Source organism: Chanodichthys erythropterus, chromosome 24, assembly GCF_024489055.1.
Source record: "Chanodichthys erythropterus isolate Z2021 chromosome 24, ASM2448905v1, whole genome shotgun sequence".
Lineage (NCBI taxonomy): Eukaryota > Metazoa > Chordata > Actinopteri > Cypriniformes > Xenocyprididae > Chanodichthys > Chanodichthys erythropterus.
Window position 1 is genome coordinate 20,105,111 of NC_090244.1, and position 16,387 is coordinate 20,121,497.

The window sequence follows — 16,387 nt, forward strand, 5'->3', positions numbered from 1 at the left end:
TTAAGCTGATCTGAGACAAGATCTTCTGTTACCGTCGCAACGGCAAGAGTCTGGCTATTGGTATCAAGGGCTAGGGCTCCCTAAACAGCACAAAAGGGGCAGGTTCTACAAGATGTCACATTGCAGTTGAGGATCTATCTGTGAACACTACACTAAGAGCACTGGAGGGGAAATAGACCTTTTGGTAAGTCAAGGGGGGAAAGGAGTATCAAGCTTGGTGAGGGGGAAACCTCACTCTGATCTCACTCCGACAAGGAGATCACAGCAAGTGCAAGAGATCGGCTACTCGGAATAAGCTTCCGGGTGGAAACCACCTTGTTCGACTGATCTCAGCTCTGTGCTCCTCACCCACGTTTAACCTTAACCGGCGTAAGAAAATCCCCAGAGCTGGTCTCAGGTCAGAGGAGAAGGGCAGCATCCACCGACAGTCATGATGAGTGTCTACATGAAGGAACAAAGACTTGGTTCTCACAGAGTGACTGTGCATGACGTACTTCACATCTCCTGACCCTGAAACAGGAGACAGCAGAGTGGGATGAAAGTGAAAGGCCTGACAGAGGCAATTTGAGTCTACCTACTGACCCCAAATCAGCATCGTCTGATTAATCCATGCTTACAGCTAAACCTGTGGTAATGCTGTTAGCGTCTACTTGATTTAAAAAGGACAAGATGAAATATATCTGAAACTTTGATTTACCATAAAACAATTTCCTTGAGGGAAAAGGGCAATTTAACGACTCAAGTAAAAATAGGTTTCTGAATTAGTCAAGGTTCCTAAAACTCTGCTGGAGCCATGACACCCTGCGGTTAGCGCATAGGGTCAGCATCCGAAAGAGTCCTGTGCCATTTCCCGATCCTTTTCATGGTCTCTCTCCATAATATACCTTCCTGTCACTCTACACCAAGAATGCCAAGTCTCACTTCTGCTGATCAACGTTCCAGCAGAATTCAGATCCAACTCCCAATGCTGGGATTCTTTAAAAGACTGCAGACAGAAGTATTAGAGCAGTATTGGAAGAAAATTTGCAGGTAGGCGGATCTCCAGATGCAGGATTGAGCAGCCCTGCTATATAGCAAAGTGATACATTCAGATACACCACCATTTCAATCAATTTGATTGCAACACAGGCCACAATTCATGATAACACGTCATCATTACGTCAGCACAAGCGCTCCGTGACTTTTATTGGACGTTGATGACTATCAAAATTTAATCCCAACAACTACACACTGGTAGCCGGTGACAGAAATACAAAGCACTCGCTGTAAGAACAAATCCCAGGGTCTGGCAACTGCAAGAGAGTAGAGCAACTCGGAAATGTCTAACACGACCCACAAAGGGACAACTTCCTGGCCTTCAGCATAGTGAAGAATGACGGAATGGAACGTTGATTCGAATATGAAAGATGTTGATTTCGCCGCTGAGCAGGACTATTAAAGAGAAGAAATGGCACTGGAGTTTCTCACAGATATTCAGTGTCAGAAGCCAAAGGATGTTGGGAGACACACTGGAGTTGTCACAACCAGCTGGGTGGCGTCATAGCATGCAACAGCTGGAATACAACATAGCTGGCCAATTGAGGTGGAGCTATGACCTTTGAAGAAACTCCAAAAACCAAGTGTAATAGACTTGCATGAATCTTTCCAGACAGAATCTGCAAACTTGTTTCTATTTCAATATCACACTGTACAAAAAACAGTAACTACTAAAATGTTTACAGTGCAATTTAAAGTATGTAGAAGGCAACAATGCAGCGTCACAGTGATCTGTCTTTTCTGCAAGCCAGGGTCAGGGGTCAAAGGCAGGCTCACAAGCTGTGACTGTGTGGTTAGCCTCTGTCAGCAGTTGTGCATGCACAAAACGCACTCCGACACACACGTGGGTGGGCTGCAGGCAGGAGTTTACAGTGCGGGGAGACAGAGCTACGGGGCCGCTAGATGACTATCAGCACAGGCTCTGCAGGGCTAATGTCAGACACTGGGAAATGAGCTGCTGATTGATGGGGCTGCTGTCTCTGGTCTGCACCTCCTCAGACACAGGAACAACAAAACTACAGTGGACTTCACCTATTCATTTAGATAGGAATGAGGTTATATATGCTTGTCTGGGGATGTTTGGGAAGGATGCGACCACTATAAATAGATACTGTGGAGGTATCATGGTATGAGTACCTTTAGTCGTGGCCTAATGGTTAGAGAGACAGACTGGTAACCCGAAGGTTGAGGGTTTGAGTCTCAATACTGGCAGGAACTTACTGAGGTGCCCTTGAACAAGGCAATCACATTTATTTAAAGAATACCACTATAATGATACAAGTCCCAGTGTATACCACGTTTTTTTGTACGAGGACTGGAGGGTCATGTCAAATAAAGGAAGACAACATTGGAGACAAATGGAGTAAAGTAACGTTAGAAAGCACTTACCGTCCAGTCACGGCAAAACACAATTTGCACATCCCATGGAGGAAAGCAGTGGCTTGTTCCAGAAAAGCAGACATTTTGGGACTCTCGTCGATCGGCCCTTGTATGGACAGGAAACAGCCGTACAGCTTGTCGATCAAGCCCATGTTCACCACATAGCTGAGGGAAACAAGCCAAAACGCGTCAGAGTAAAAAACACACATGAAAACCTTTGGATGACAGTCACATTAATCATGCTCATTTTCTTGAGTGGAACATCAATTTGACTTAGGCTAAATTTATAGACAACATTTCTTTTCCCATATCTGCCATTTTGGATTCATTTTCCACCAAGTTTGCTGTGATACACAGGATTGCCTTCTCTGGGATATATGCAAAAGTGGCTAAAATGAGGGCCAAAATTAGGCATTTCAAAAGCAGCATATAGTTTGGACTTTCTGTAACAGACTTCACACTGGAAGCACACCAATGATGCCTTAACATGCTGCCAAGGTAGGCAGCTCGTGGTTATGAAGGCCACTGCAATCTAGAACGCTCTTGTTCTGAAATCTGAGCTCTCATCTGAGCCCAAAGCTCCTGCCTATTATGTCTATATCTCTAATTTGTCTGGTCAAATGAAAGGTCTCATGACCGTGTTGGTCCGCACCCTCCTGGCTACAAATCAGGCCTAATTACAGTATTAGTGGATGACTGTGTCTCCGTGTGCCAGCTCAGATCTAGAAAAGGAGAAAAGCCCCCCTTCTTCCCTCATGGCTCAGGTATTCTTTCCCTCCACCCTCTCCCACCTCCAGCACTGCCTAAAGTCTCCTGGCAGTCAATCACTGGACCTCCCAGCAAAGTCTGGGCCAGTGTTTTGTGGCTCCACTGCAGCAAAGAGCTGACTCAGTTGCAGTTCCCCATCAGTTTAGCCTATGTTTCCCATTCTCCACAAATCTGTATCTTTTTCCCCTTACTCTCTCCTTTTTTACTTCCCTCATACCTCCTTTTGTTATGGCTGTCAGTCAAATGTGTGTACACTCAATAAAGTTTATTACAATTCTTCCCTCCCCCTTCTTCTCAATAGGTCGGCCATCACCTGAACTAAAGCCCCTTGTTATGGCTTTATCCTCCTCTTGGGTTTGTCTCAAGCAGAAAGCGGCTTTCGACACACCATTGTGCAGCCTCTCAGATGCTTCATCCAGGCAGCAAGAGCCAAAATGATCAGTCATGATCAGATAGTCCAGCCAAAGGACTAGACTAGTTTATCCTCTTACATCATATGAAATTCTGACTATCATTATTTGGTTTCCATTTTAATCTTTACATCTGACAGATACTGAGAGACAATTTTGTTGGATCCGAGGCCAGTTGTTAAAGCCTACTTGAGTCTTGCTGCTCATGTGAGAAATGCTGATTTGAATCTGGCCTTTGTCAAGTGCCACATCTTTTTTCCCCAAAATTCTGTTACCTTTTTAATTTTGCAGTCAATAAAAGTAGCAATATTTCACAAAATTGAAACAGGACTGTTTTCAAACAATCTTTAAACATCATTCTTTTTATAGTCCTCTTTTCAGTTTTTTTTTTTTTTTTTTCAAATTTGCAAAATTAAAAAAAGGCTCTACTTTATTTCTTCCCTGCCGTTTTATTTTTGGTGATCCAGCCACAACTTGGCCATGTCTGTAAGGTCACTCTACGGTCACTGCACTGGGCTTGAGACTGCTCGTGTCAAACAAATCATGGGAGGGAACACTGAGGGATTGTGGGAAGCTTGGGATTCTTAGCAGGCCGGGCTGTCTGCCTTTCCTCAGAGAGCAGGAGAAAGCCCAGCACTAGCGCTCTCCTCCGCACTGCCCTACTCTCATGCTGAGTTCAACTTCAAGTCGTGCACTTCCAGAAGGGAATTTTGGCCAATGTGGAGACTACAAACTTTGGTTTAGAGCACAGATTTGTGAAGGAGTTACCGGCTAAGGTGCATCCAAGAGCATACTGTACCCAACTGAAGTGCATAAAGCCAGGTCTGATGTGTACAAGACAATGATGTCATTAAAATGGAGTAGTCTTTTAAACAAATTTCCCAAATTGTCTGACCGGGATAACCTCTGGATCCTTTCCAAGAGGTCATTCCCTGCTCAAGGGATATCATTCCAAGACTTGAGAAACTCTTGTGTATTTCACATTGCAAAAAATATTGTTGGTAACAAAAGCCATGTCACTACAGTTGTATGGTATATGTGGTTAGTCTGAAACCAAAAGAAGCGTCAGACGTTTTTTTTTTTTTTTTTTTTTTTGTACCACAGCTGGGAAAATGCTTAGCTTTCTAATATTACAGAAATTGTTTTCCTGCATCCATTTGCCTGATGAGCTGGATGAGAGGTGTGGAAAAGGTAAAGAAAAAGGAAGTTTTACGAATGCAATGAATAGAGAACATCACAAATAAAAAGCAGAGAGAGGACATTTAGATTACTGTGTGTGCACTTTGCACTGGTTTGGCTGATTTGAAAAACATGGACTGCAAGTACATTAAGACTAGTGTGGAATTAACGGACTCAAACCCATAACTGCTGGTCTAGGATCAGTTTTCTCCATGATAAAAGCACATTGGTTTGGCAAATGATACAGTGCATAAGGTTTCTATTTACATGTTTTGCAGCATTGAGCAATGTAGCCAATCACAAAGATATCTGTTGATTTCTTGAACTCAACAGCCAAATAGAGGTGTTTAAGTTAGCACTGAACAAAAACTCAGGTGTTTTGAGTGGTGAGCAGATTTGGAGTTCTCCACGCTCGCAAAATCCTCTCATTATAACAAAATAAATATAGTGTAGACATTATGTAAATAAGAAATTCATTGTGCAGTAAGCTTTGATTATTATAACAGAACTTTGTGAGATCGCGATGAACTAAGATGCTTGCTTTTCTTTTTTCTTTCTTTTTTTTGATAAAATGAATGGAGAATATCTTCCGTATTCCGTGGGTTTTCAATAATGGGAGATGGAAACGCATTTGCGTAAATTCTGATATAGCGAACATTAAACAACATGGCTAATTGGCTGTTTCTGCTGCCGGTGTTTTATTTGTTGTTTTACTGTTGGTTACTACGTTACCAATACCACCGTCATCCACTCAAAAAACTTCATGGAAATGCACCTAATTCATTTTTTTTTTTTTTTTTTTTGCCGAATTATTCGCTTCATGTTTTGATGGAAAACCAGCTATTGTAAATCTTACAATTTACATTACATTACACTGTTACTGTAAAGTAATGCGTTACTATTGTGTTACTTCTCAACTAACTCATGCTCTTTCTCTCTGAGAATGGTAGAAGTATGCTTGGCAACATTTTGCAAAATTTGAAGCAGTTACTTATTGTTATGGAAATATAAATATTTATACAAAACATTAATAGTTAATTCTGTTATGTCCAAAAATGAACATGATAATGTCAATTGTTATGTGTTGCTCCAACAAAGGACATAAGATTAGTATTCAAGATGCTGGATCAGGAAGAGTCATGGAAAGAAAATGTATAAAGGAATAACCTGATAAGATCTTGAGTACGTGTGTTGAAGTTCTCACTGGCGGCAGGTCTGCTCTTGGCATCTGGACTGCATATACGTGGAGCATCTCCATTCAAATTAGGTGGGTGCAACTGTCCCAGCACTGTGGCGACTGTCTGCAGAAGTCCTGTAGTCAAACCCTCAAAGATTTGCTTATTGACACTGCGCCCAAAGATGGACTTATCCTCATCAGGCACGAAGAGCTACAGAAAAAGGTATAGATGTGTTATTCATCATTGGTGGAAAGAGAAAAAACAAAGACAGTGTCAGTTGAATTGTAGTCACTACCCTGAGACTACCAAGCAGCAAGACAATGGTGTCTAGACACGTTGAAGCTTTCAGGTTTCATCAAGAGCTACAGATGAAACATCTTCGTCAACGACTCTCAACATGTTTACAAGCGTGTCAAAGACGGGAAGGTCTAAAACTACAGTCATGTTCAAACAACTGTAGGCATTTTCTTTAACCTCTTTTTGAAGCTTTGACACAGTGTTGTTACCATAATTTACACCATTATCGTTGTTTGTACTGCTGCAAATCCTTCTTTTGATGCAGTTTAGAAAAAACACAATCCTATTAATTGCATTTTTATAAGATGTACAGCACTCTAAGCAAACTCTGGTTGAAACTGATTTGGAAAGGTCCTTTTTAAATTTGCAAACACTTGCTCGATTGACTGAAGATTGTCTCTTACACCAATCTTGGCACTGACGGACATCTGAGATCACTCAACAATGGCCCGTGCGGGTCTCAATATCCGGCCCAGCACTGTTGCACAATAGACAGGGTCATTTAAACCTCAGCTTGCATTTTAAAACATGTCCAATTAAAGCAGAGGGTGCAAATAAAAAGGATCCTGTCCTCTTTTGTTTCCACGCGTAAGCCATTAATCTTTGGTTGGAATCCTGATCCTCTAGTGCATAAATAACTACAAGGGCGCTGCTCTATTATTCATCAGCCCTGGGTTATAAATTGGTAGTTACAACTTGAAGCAACATTGTCCCTGGTGGTGTGCCAATGGCGGGCATACGAGAACTCTGCAAGGTATTCCCGTTGGCAGGAACCACTGCCAGTGTTGAGAAAGACTGGTCATGTACCGAGAATGCTCCTTGGGGGCAAGGATTGGGACATAATGTTTTTTTTTTTGTTTTTTTTTTTCCCAGTTAAAGTTTGTCTAAGATTGAGGTTTGCCAGGGCATTAACGCAAACCATCTTCTTCTATGATCATGATTTTCATGTCAACTATTGTCACAAAAGAGTGACGTTTAAAGAGAATTTTACTGGCAAGTTAGTTAAAACTGTCATCATGTTTATAGCTACCTACTTGAATCTTTGTTGCGTCATAGTAATGCAAGAATGCACATTTAGCCAATACAACTGGACCGTGCACATACAATGCATTAGCCAAATACTTACATGTGTTTGAGTTCTTGCCTAAGAATATGTTTCCGGCCAAAAAAATTATTTATTGTCTGCATATGGGCCATTCTACAAAATTGTTTCAAAGTCAGAGTTGGAAAAATGTCTTTTTCTGCAATTTTTTTTATGTATGCAAATTGTATAATATCCAAGGTACACTGTAAAAAAAGATTTTTTGGTGAAGTAAATACTACAGAAAAAAACAAATGTAATTTTTGCATGAAAAAGTTAGTAAAAAGTAAAAAGTTAGTAAAAGGGCTATATTAATTCTATATTAGTACTCAATTTAAGCTTGTAGAAATTAAAGCGTAAATATGAACATTATAAAATTAAGTAAAAATACTCAACTTTTCTGATACTGGTGTTCCCATCATGCACTGGGCCTTAAATAATAATTAATTTTTTGCTGTTTTCCAACTGTTTTTACACTGTTTTATCATTGCTTTTGTGGTTATGTTTAGTAACTTGCCATTTTGTGACATTTGGAGTTCATTTTCTACTCAAAATGCCACATTCACACTCAAAAACAATCCATCGAATGTTACCGTCATTGTGTATTGTAAACCAAGTACTGAGGTCTCTGTGTTCAGGTGCTGTGTTACTTCTAATATGTAGATATGGTGTTTACACAATATCTATTGTATAATTTACTTTGATGTTTCTATATATATATATATATATATATATATATATACTTTTTATATATGTATATATATATATATATATATATATATATATATATATATATATATATATATATATATACTTTTTATCTATGTATATATATAAAAAGTTTACAGCTAAATCAATAATTACAATTTTAACAATATTTCAAGTGTAATTTATGAGATTTGTTGTATTTTGAATGCAATCTTTCTTTGTAAAAAGCATAAGTTTATCATACTGAAGTTAAAGATTCATTGAACCAAACACTATAACATCTTAGTTGATAATTCAATATGCTTTATTTTTGACAAAACATCCCATGTTTATTTCCCACAAATAAATTATTATGTGTTCCATTTTGTCACGACTGGTCATGACTGTAGTGACAATTTTAGATACTTTTGAGCCTAGCTCAAAGATGACAATCAGCACATGGTTACTCAGCACAGTTCTGAACAGTTGTACACACATAAAAACCTAAATTTTAGTGACATTTACTTAAAGGATTAGTCCACTTTTAAATAAACTTTTCCTGATAATTTACTCACCCCCATGTCATCCAAGATGTCCATGTCTTTCTTTCTTCAGTCAAAAAGAAATTAAAGTTTTTGATGAAAACATTCCAGGATTATTCTCCTTATAGTGGACTTCAATGGGCACCAAACGGTTGAAGGTCATAATTAGTTTCACTGCAGCTTCAAATTGTTCAACACGATCCCAGATGAGAGATAAGGGTCTTAACTAGAGAAACCATCTCTCATTGTCTGAAAAAAATTGAAAATGATATAAGTTTTAACCAGAAATGCTCATCTTGAACTAGCTCTCTTCTTCTTCTCCTCTATTAGAATTCCAGCAGTGTAGACACTGCTAAGTGTAATACTGCCCTCCACAGGTCAAAGTTTGAGCTAATTGTTATATACTTGCACTAGCATATTGCATATAAAAATGAGTTCAAACTTTGACCTGTGGAGGGCAGTATTACACTTAGCAGCATCTACACTGCTGGAATTCTAATAATAATAAGAAGAGAGCTAGTTCAAGATGAGCATTAATGGTTAAAACTTAAATAATTTTCAATTTTTTCAGAAAATGAGCAATGGTTTCACTAGATAAGACCCTTATCTCTCATTTGGGATTGTTTTGAACAATTTGAAGCTGCAGTGAAACTAATTTTGACCTTCAACTGTTTGGTGCCCATTGAAGTCCACTATATGGAAAAAAATCCTGGAATGTTTTCATAAAAAACTTTAATTTCTTTTCAACTGAAGAAAGAAAGACCATCTTGGATGACATGGGGGTGAGTAAATGATCAGGAAAAGTTTATTTAAAAGTGAACTAATCCTTTAAAGTTACACACAAAAGTTACTTTTTTACACTTTTTTACACAAAAGAACACATTTAACTCAAAATGATGGTACCTATGTACTATGAAAGACATATATATATATATATTATATATTTATTTTTTTTTTTTTAAATGGGGAAAAAATGCAAAAATTAAGTTGAAATTTAGGGTTCGGGACAGCCACCTCCCAATTAAAAGTACCCAATAAATGATTTATATATATATATATATATATATATATATATATATATATATATATATATATATATATATATATATATATATATATATATATATATATATATATATATATATATATATATATATATATATATATATATATATTAAGCTTACTGATATTTTAAATATTATTGTGGGATTCAATAGATAATCGAAGGATCTTAGTAAATATCTAAAATTTGCACACTTAAATGCTTTTTAAATGTGTTTTTTGGTTGTGGGACAGCAGTTTGCACCAATTCTGTAGAATGGTCCATATATTCTGTTCATTCAAATACATACAAGTAATCTAATAATAAAAAAATAAATATAAAAATAAAAAAAAGTTTGTATATAAAACACATTTATATTTAAAATAAATTAATACAATTCTGTAACTTATTTAATAATTTCTCAAAACCATTTTGGCTTTTGCTATATAGAACACTTTAATGTGTCATACATTAGACCAGTCAGATGTCATTGGTTAAAGACAAGAAATACATACAGACTTTAGCACAGGTACAGCCCATGTTAAAATGACACTCTTTACAGAGGAGTAGGTTAGTATGCTGAGAGAGCAGGCAAAACCAGCTACATTCTCCACAAATCTAATTACAGGGAAGGGAAGGGTGGACGCCAGTACTGGCCACACTGAAACACATACACACACACACACAAATAACTTTATAATATTGCTCTTTACTGACTTTTTCACTTCACTTTGGCAACTATTCTGTACGTTTACATCAATCATATGTCAAAAAAATCAGTGGGCTGACTTACCGTTGTGTTGAGTTTTGAAATAAACCCCTATGCCCCCAGGAAATATTACGTCTCTAGACCGGGACGCACACTGACTGGGGCTTAATGATTTGCCAAACCAATGTTTCTTGCGCAAACACACATCCACAAGCTCTCCTTATATGACTCTCATCACTGGGTCTCATTTACTAATTGTACACACATATTTGTGTGTAAAACCTGCATGCAAAGACATCATGATTCACAAATTAATTTGTATTTAAATGTAATCATAGTTATGGAATAAAAATTAATAAAAAAAGTGAGTCTACATTAAGTACATTAAATCAGGGTGACAAAAGTGATAATGGATATGTTCTGCATTAATCAATTATGAGTCAATTATGTGTAATTTAGATCTACTATATATCACCTGCTGTGAATTCATTGGAAAACCTTTCTGTTACTGTGTTTATTGTGGGGTTTTTTTCAACACCGAGGAGCTTATGTAAACAACCCTACTGACATTTGTGTGTCTTTCCATACTTTGTCTCAATGACATCTTAAAAAGCTTGAAGCATAGCGTGAGCTTGGTTCTAAAACTCCCTTGCCAAAAATCAAAGGGCGGGAGGGAAGGATGGGGGGAAGATGCTGAAATACAGACAAAAAATAAAGGACAGAAGCAATGCGAAATGTGATTCAGCAGTGGAGCTTTCCCAGAACTTAAGATGATTCAGTGAGTCATATAAACAAGAGCAATGTTGTATGTATTAAAATCCATTTTGGCGCTTGCTTTAAACTGGTAGATGAGCTACATATGCTCTGGCAAGATGAACAAGACCGAAATGACCCTTTAAACATGACAAAACAGCACTTCAGGCCTTTAAAAGCTGAAGTGGAAGTCGCATCCTAAAAGTATTAGTTCACTAAAAAAAATGAAAATTCTGTCATTTTCCCCCTCAAATTCATGTATTTCCAAACCCGTATGACTTCTTTTGTATTCCGCAGGAAAAATTGAGAAATTTTAAACAATGTATTGGTTGCTCCTTTCCATGCAGTTATAATGAATGGGGACTGGAGCTTCCAAACCTCAAAAAATAAATCATAAAAGTTGTCCGTGTCAATCATGCGCAATATTCTTTTATAAGTCTTTTGAAGTCGTTTGATACCTTTGTGAGATTTTAGTTGTCATTCACTAATAACTGGATTGAGTCAGTGAGTTGAACTTAAGAACCGGATCAGTCAGATTTGTGAACGAATCATTCAGATGGGTGTTGCAAACTGGATCATCTTATTCACTGAAAAGATTAGACTCAAACGAATTATTCATTCAGAATCTCTTCTCCTCTCATGAACTGGCCAGCAAGAACTCGGGTGAATTTTCAGTTAGTAAGCCTTAATTTTGGTCTGTCTGTTTGAAACTAAGTTAGGAACAATATAAGGGTGAGGAAATAATGATTGAATTTTTATTTTTGGGTGAACTATCCCTTTAAATGACAACAATGTAGTGACAAAAACTTGGATTTATGGCACATAAAGACCCCAAAACAGCAGGATTATGCAAACTCCTGTAAGCTTGAGCTGATAATACTCACTGTTAACTGATGGAGGAGTAGGTCCATGAGAAAAGTAATTTTGTTGCTGTAGAGAACATAGGAACAGTTGTTGTGGCAGTGCGCACAAGACAGGTAATACGTGTTCACGGCAGCGCAAAGGGACCTGTAGAGAAAGAGAGGGGGGATTAGTTTTCAAAAGCCGACGGCTTCTCCTGTTTTGAGTTTTCCCATCTAAAATGATCAGGATACAAAGCAGACCCCATATAAACATTTCAGGGCTACTCCGACTCGCAGTGTAAAAGATTGCCAATCAGATGAGTTGGGTTCTTTGCCGTAATACAGTAAGGTTATCTGAGGAAACTGACACTTAAAGCTCAGAGTGTGAACATCACACGCAATCCAAGAAGCATGACAACACTTGGAATATTACGCTCAAGGGATTTTCTCTCAGGAACAGCTCCTTACGTAATGTTCAAGAGAAAACACGAGATGTGCCCCTTAATCGCTTACAAAAAAAGAAGTATCGGAAGTACTGTGGTATTTTTGGGACAAGGTACCTTGGTAATACCACATTTTCTGATGCAACTGTGATGGTAATATCATAGGAAAGATGTCTCAAGTACTAGTGCTTTGATGCAAACCAAAAACAAAACAATACAACACAACACTAGCGTAATGGCTAAATTCAGCAAATTATTTTAAAGGATTAGTTCACTTTCAAATAAAATTTTCCTGAAAATTTACTCACCCCCATGTCATCCAAGATGTTCATGTCCTTCTTTCTTTAGTCAAAAAGAAATTAAGGTTTTTGATGAAAAAATTCCAGGATTATTCTCCTTATAGTGGACTTCAGTGGCCTCCAGATGGTTGAAGGTCAAAATTACAGTTTCAGTGCAGCTTCAAAGGGCTTTAAACGTTACCAGACGAGGAATAAGGGTCTTATCTAGTGAAACGATCAATCATTTTCTTAAAAAAAATATATAAATGTATATGCTTTATATAAACAAATGATTGGCTTCCAAGTGGTTCCACCAAAACCGCACTTTCATATTCTTCAAAAAGCTTACGCTGTATGTCCTACGCCTTCCCTATTCTACTTACGGAAAAAATGGAACTGGTACTGCGTTCGTTCCGTAAGTAGAAAAGGGAAGGCGTAGGACATACAACGTAAGCTTTTTGAAGAATATGAAGGTGCGGTTTTGGTGGAACCACTTGGAAGCCAATCATTTGTTTATATAAAGCATACATTTTTTTTAAGAAAATGACCGATTGTTTCGCTAGATAAGACCCTTATTCCTCGTCTGGTATCATTTAAAGCCCTTTGAAGCTGCACTGAAACTGTCATTTTGACCTTCAACCGTTTGGAGTCCACTGAAGTCCACTATAAGAAGAATAATCCTGGAATGTTTTCATCAAAAGCCTTAATTTCTTTTCGACTGAAGAAAGAAAGACATGAACATCTTGGATGACATGGGGGTGAGTAAATTATCAGGAAAATTTTATTTGAAAGTGAACTAATCCTTTAAAATAATACATGCATACAGTATATAAATACCAACATGCATGTACACTAGGGGGGTAACGGTACATGTATTCGTCCCGAACCGTCACAGTACAGGCATCACGGTTTGGTGCATACAGGCAGACGATGAATACAGGCGATCCACATTCCAATCCAGAAGGGGGCGCGAGTGGTAATGCAACGCTGTTTGCTAACCGCCACAACAGGAAAAAGTACAGAAGAACAAAAACAGACGATCTATGCATAGATATGTTTACATGTCAACCAGTTTTCAATTAAACAGCTTGAGAATAATATCTCACTTAGCATTACATTAACCTCAGGCAAGTCATTTAGTGTCCACAGCATGTTAGTTCACTAGAGAAAGGGGAGCATTTCGCTAAATATATGCACTATATTAGCTTATATTTTCATTGTATTTACTTAACCTGTTAGTAATGTCTTTATTATTTAATATACGCTTAAATAAATTTGTCATGGAAACAAGTTATGACAGTAATTGTGTAAATAATCATAGTTCAAAAATGAATTGGATTAGGAACATAATTGAAAAAAATAATTGTATAATTAGATTTAGAAGTTAATGCAAAACCTGCCTTATGCGCAACAGACGTACGTACTGGACCGTCATGTTTGTGTACCACTACACTCCTAACATACACACACACACACACACACTATGGTATTCTCACTTTACCAAGTTACCGCCACAGTTCTTTATTTTTAAGGGATCTTACAACCAGCTAAATTAGATGAAATGGAGAAGAATTGGATACCGAACATCTGCCTGGCCCCTTCTTTGCTTTCTCGTTTTCACCATCTCTATCCCCAACTCGTTTTCTCTTGGCTCAGATAAGAGTCTAGCCGTCAGCGCCTTCGGGCCAGCAAGCCACTGTCAGTCAGTCAGGCCTCTGTATTTTGTCTGTTCCACACCAGCCCGAGAGGAGATTAATGTAGCTGATAACTGACCAGTCACTCCGCTCCCACTCCAGACCCCCCATCCATCCCGCTTTCCAACCACCCCTTCATTAGTTAATATTTTCTGACAACTGTATATTTTATCCCAAAGCAGAGTGGCGGGGCCCTATCTGCCGTACGGACAAATGGAATCTGACTTTTCTTTTTTAAACCAGGCCATGTTTATTTCCAGCCGTAAACATTTTGATATCCACCACAACCTTCACCATCTGTTCAGCATTTTCAGCCAAACCGTATTGGCACTCGTTATAAAAATAGCGCGAGCCTCGAAGGCCTAGGCCTGTCAATAACTTCCACCCAACTGACAAAAACACCAGTGTATATTTTACCCACTGGCGGGCTGATCAGGGAGATAGCGGTGCGAATATTGACATAGCGGTGTAAAAGCGTCAGACATGCAGTATGAGACCGCAGGGAAAACATTGTGCCTGGTCTGCTGGGAAAGGATCCAAGTATTCCCCGCACGCCTTGAAGCTTTGCACTTTCAAAGCCGCTCGATCGCGACCCATTATAAAAATCGGGTGTAGCTGCTTTTATGTACGCCGTTATTAATCGACAAGTTTTCACCTCGTCCGAGCGGGCGATAAACGCAGTTGACAAGGGTGTCGAAAGAGGTCTTGTTCGATTAATACGCAACAGCCAACGGAACATTGATTCACCAAAGCGTAAATGGTGAAGTCTTTCTTTTGTATTGATAGAAGGATACCGGAGCTTGGGGGCGAAATGAGGAGGAAAGGAAGGACGGATGGTCATGGGTGAGTGGAGTGATACACCAGGCTCTGTTCAGTCAGGGAAGGGAAATGTGAGATCCCCTCCAACCTGTGCACTCTGGGCAGCGGACCAGCACTGCCTCAGCCACACTGATTTTCCACCAGAGCTTCAATTGTGTAACTTCGAACAGCATTTTCTTCTTTCTTTCCAACAAATGTTGAAATATTCTCAAAGTGACTTGTTGGGGTGAGCAGTTTTTGGCTAAATGAAAAATTAGCGCCCATGAATTTTACCGTTCTTCGCAGTTTTAGATAGAGCTGCGTTAGGAAATTATGTCTCATCTGTGTTTGTCATGGAATTTGAGGTATCCATATTGTTTCTAGGCAAGTTTTTAAAGGATAAGTGTCAAATATCCAAGCGAGGATTGAATGACAGGCCTCAGTGTCAAGGTTCACTTTGGCTTCTCAAATATAAACAGTGGATTGAAGGCTTAAGCACAAGATTATCACATTATTGTAGTACTATAAATTAACTGGCAACTACAATTACTAAGATTGTTAATGAGCTTATCTATGTAACATTTTATTAAAGTGTATAAAAAACGTTCCAAATCGTAAAAATGTAAATGAAGTGGGAGTATAAAACAAATGTATTAGAAATGTATCAGCAAAGCTACATAGTACTTACATAAAACTATTCTTAAAAATGTACCCAATTTAGACTACTTTTGCGTTAATGAGCTACAAACTCACATGAGCTCATAAAAGATTCACGGATAACCTGATCTTAGGTGCACGTTCACAGGGTTTTGAACGTATGACCGAGGCTATATGATGCCTGTCCAATAACGCGTGGGGAGGAATGTGAGCAGTGGGGGTAGGGCAGCCCCAGGTGGCTCGCATGGTTAAACGGCAGATTATAGAGCACACAACTAATTTCTTTGCACTAATCTTATTAAAGTGTAAAACAGCTGTCGACTAGCCAAATCTCAACACCAACCCCCAGTGCTTCCAACCAAAACTCCAGTATGAAACAAATAAGAGCATTTGGGGTAAAAACCATAGCTACTGGTTTGTAGTCAAAAGTGACAAAAACATGAAAATATACAATGTCTAAACTGTTTCGGACTTCACTAAATTATCAAACAAGTACATCTGTCTAGTCTAAGTGTTAGAAACTGAACATTTAAACCCATCAAACACAATTAAACCCAACTAGTATTAAAAAAAAAAAGTTTGTAACTGTTATTAAAGTGTTAAACATATAGTAT

General features: G+C 38.3%; 1 protein-coding gene across 1 annotated transcript in view; it reads right to left on the reverse strand.

Moving 5' to 3' along the window:
* Window positions 1–16,387, reverse strand: part of scaper (S-phase cyclin A-associated protein in the ER) — a 141,795-nt gene that overhangs the window by 28,747 nt on the left and 96,661 nt on the right. The window contains exons 24-26 of the mRNA XM_067380065.1: window positions 11,946–12,069; window positions 5,940–6,160; window positions 2,425–2,580 (exon numbers count right to left, since the gene is read on the reverse strand). Of these exons, the coding sequence (XP_067236166.1) occupies window positions 2,425–2,580; window positions 5,940–6,160; window positions 11,946–12,069 (501 nt within the window). The remainder of the gene's footprint in view (window positions 1–2,424; window positions 2,581–5,939; window positions 6,161–11,945; window positions 12,070–16,387) is intronic.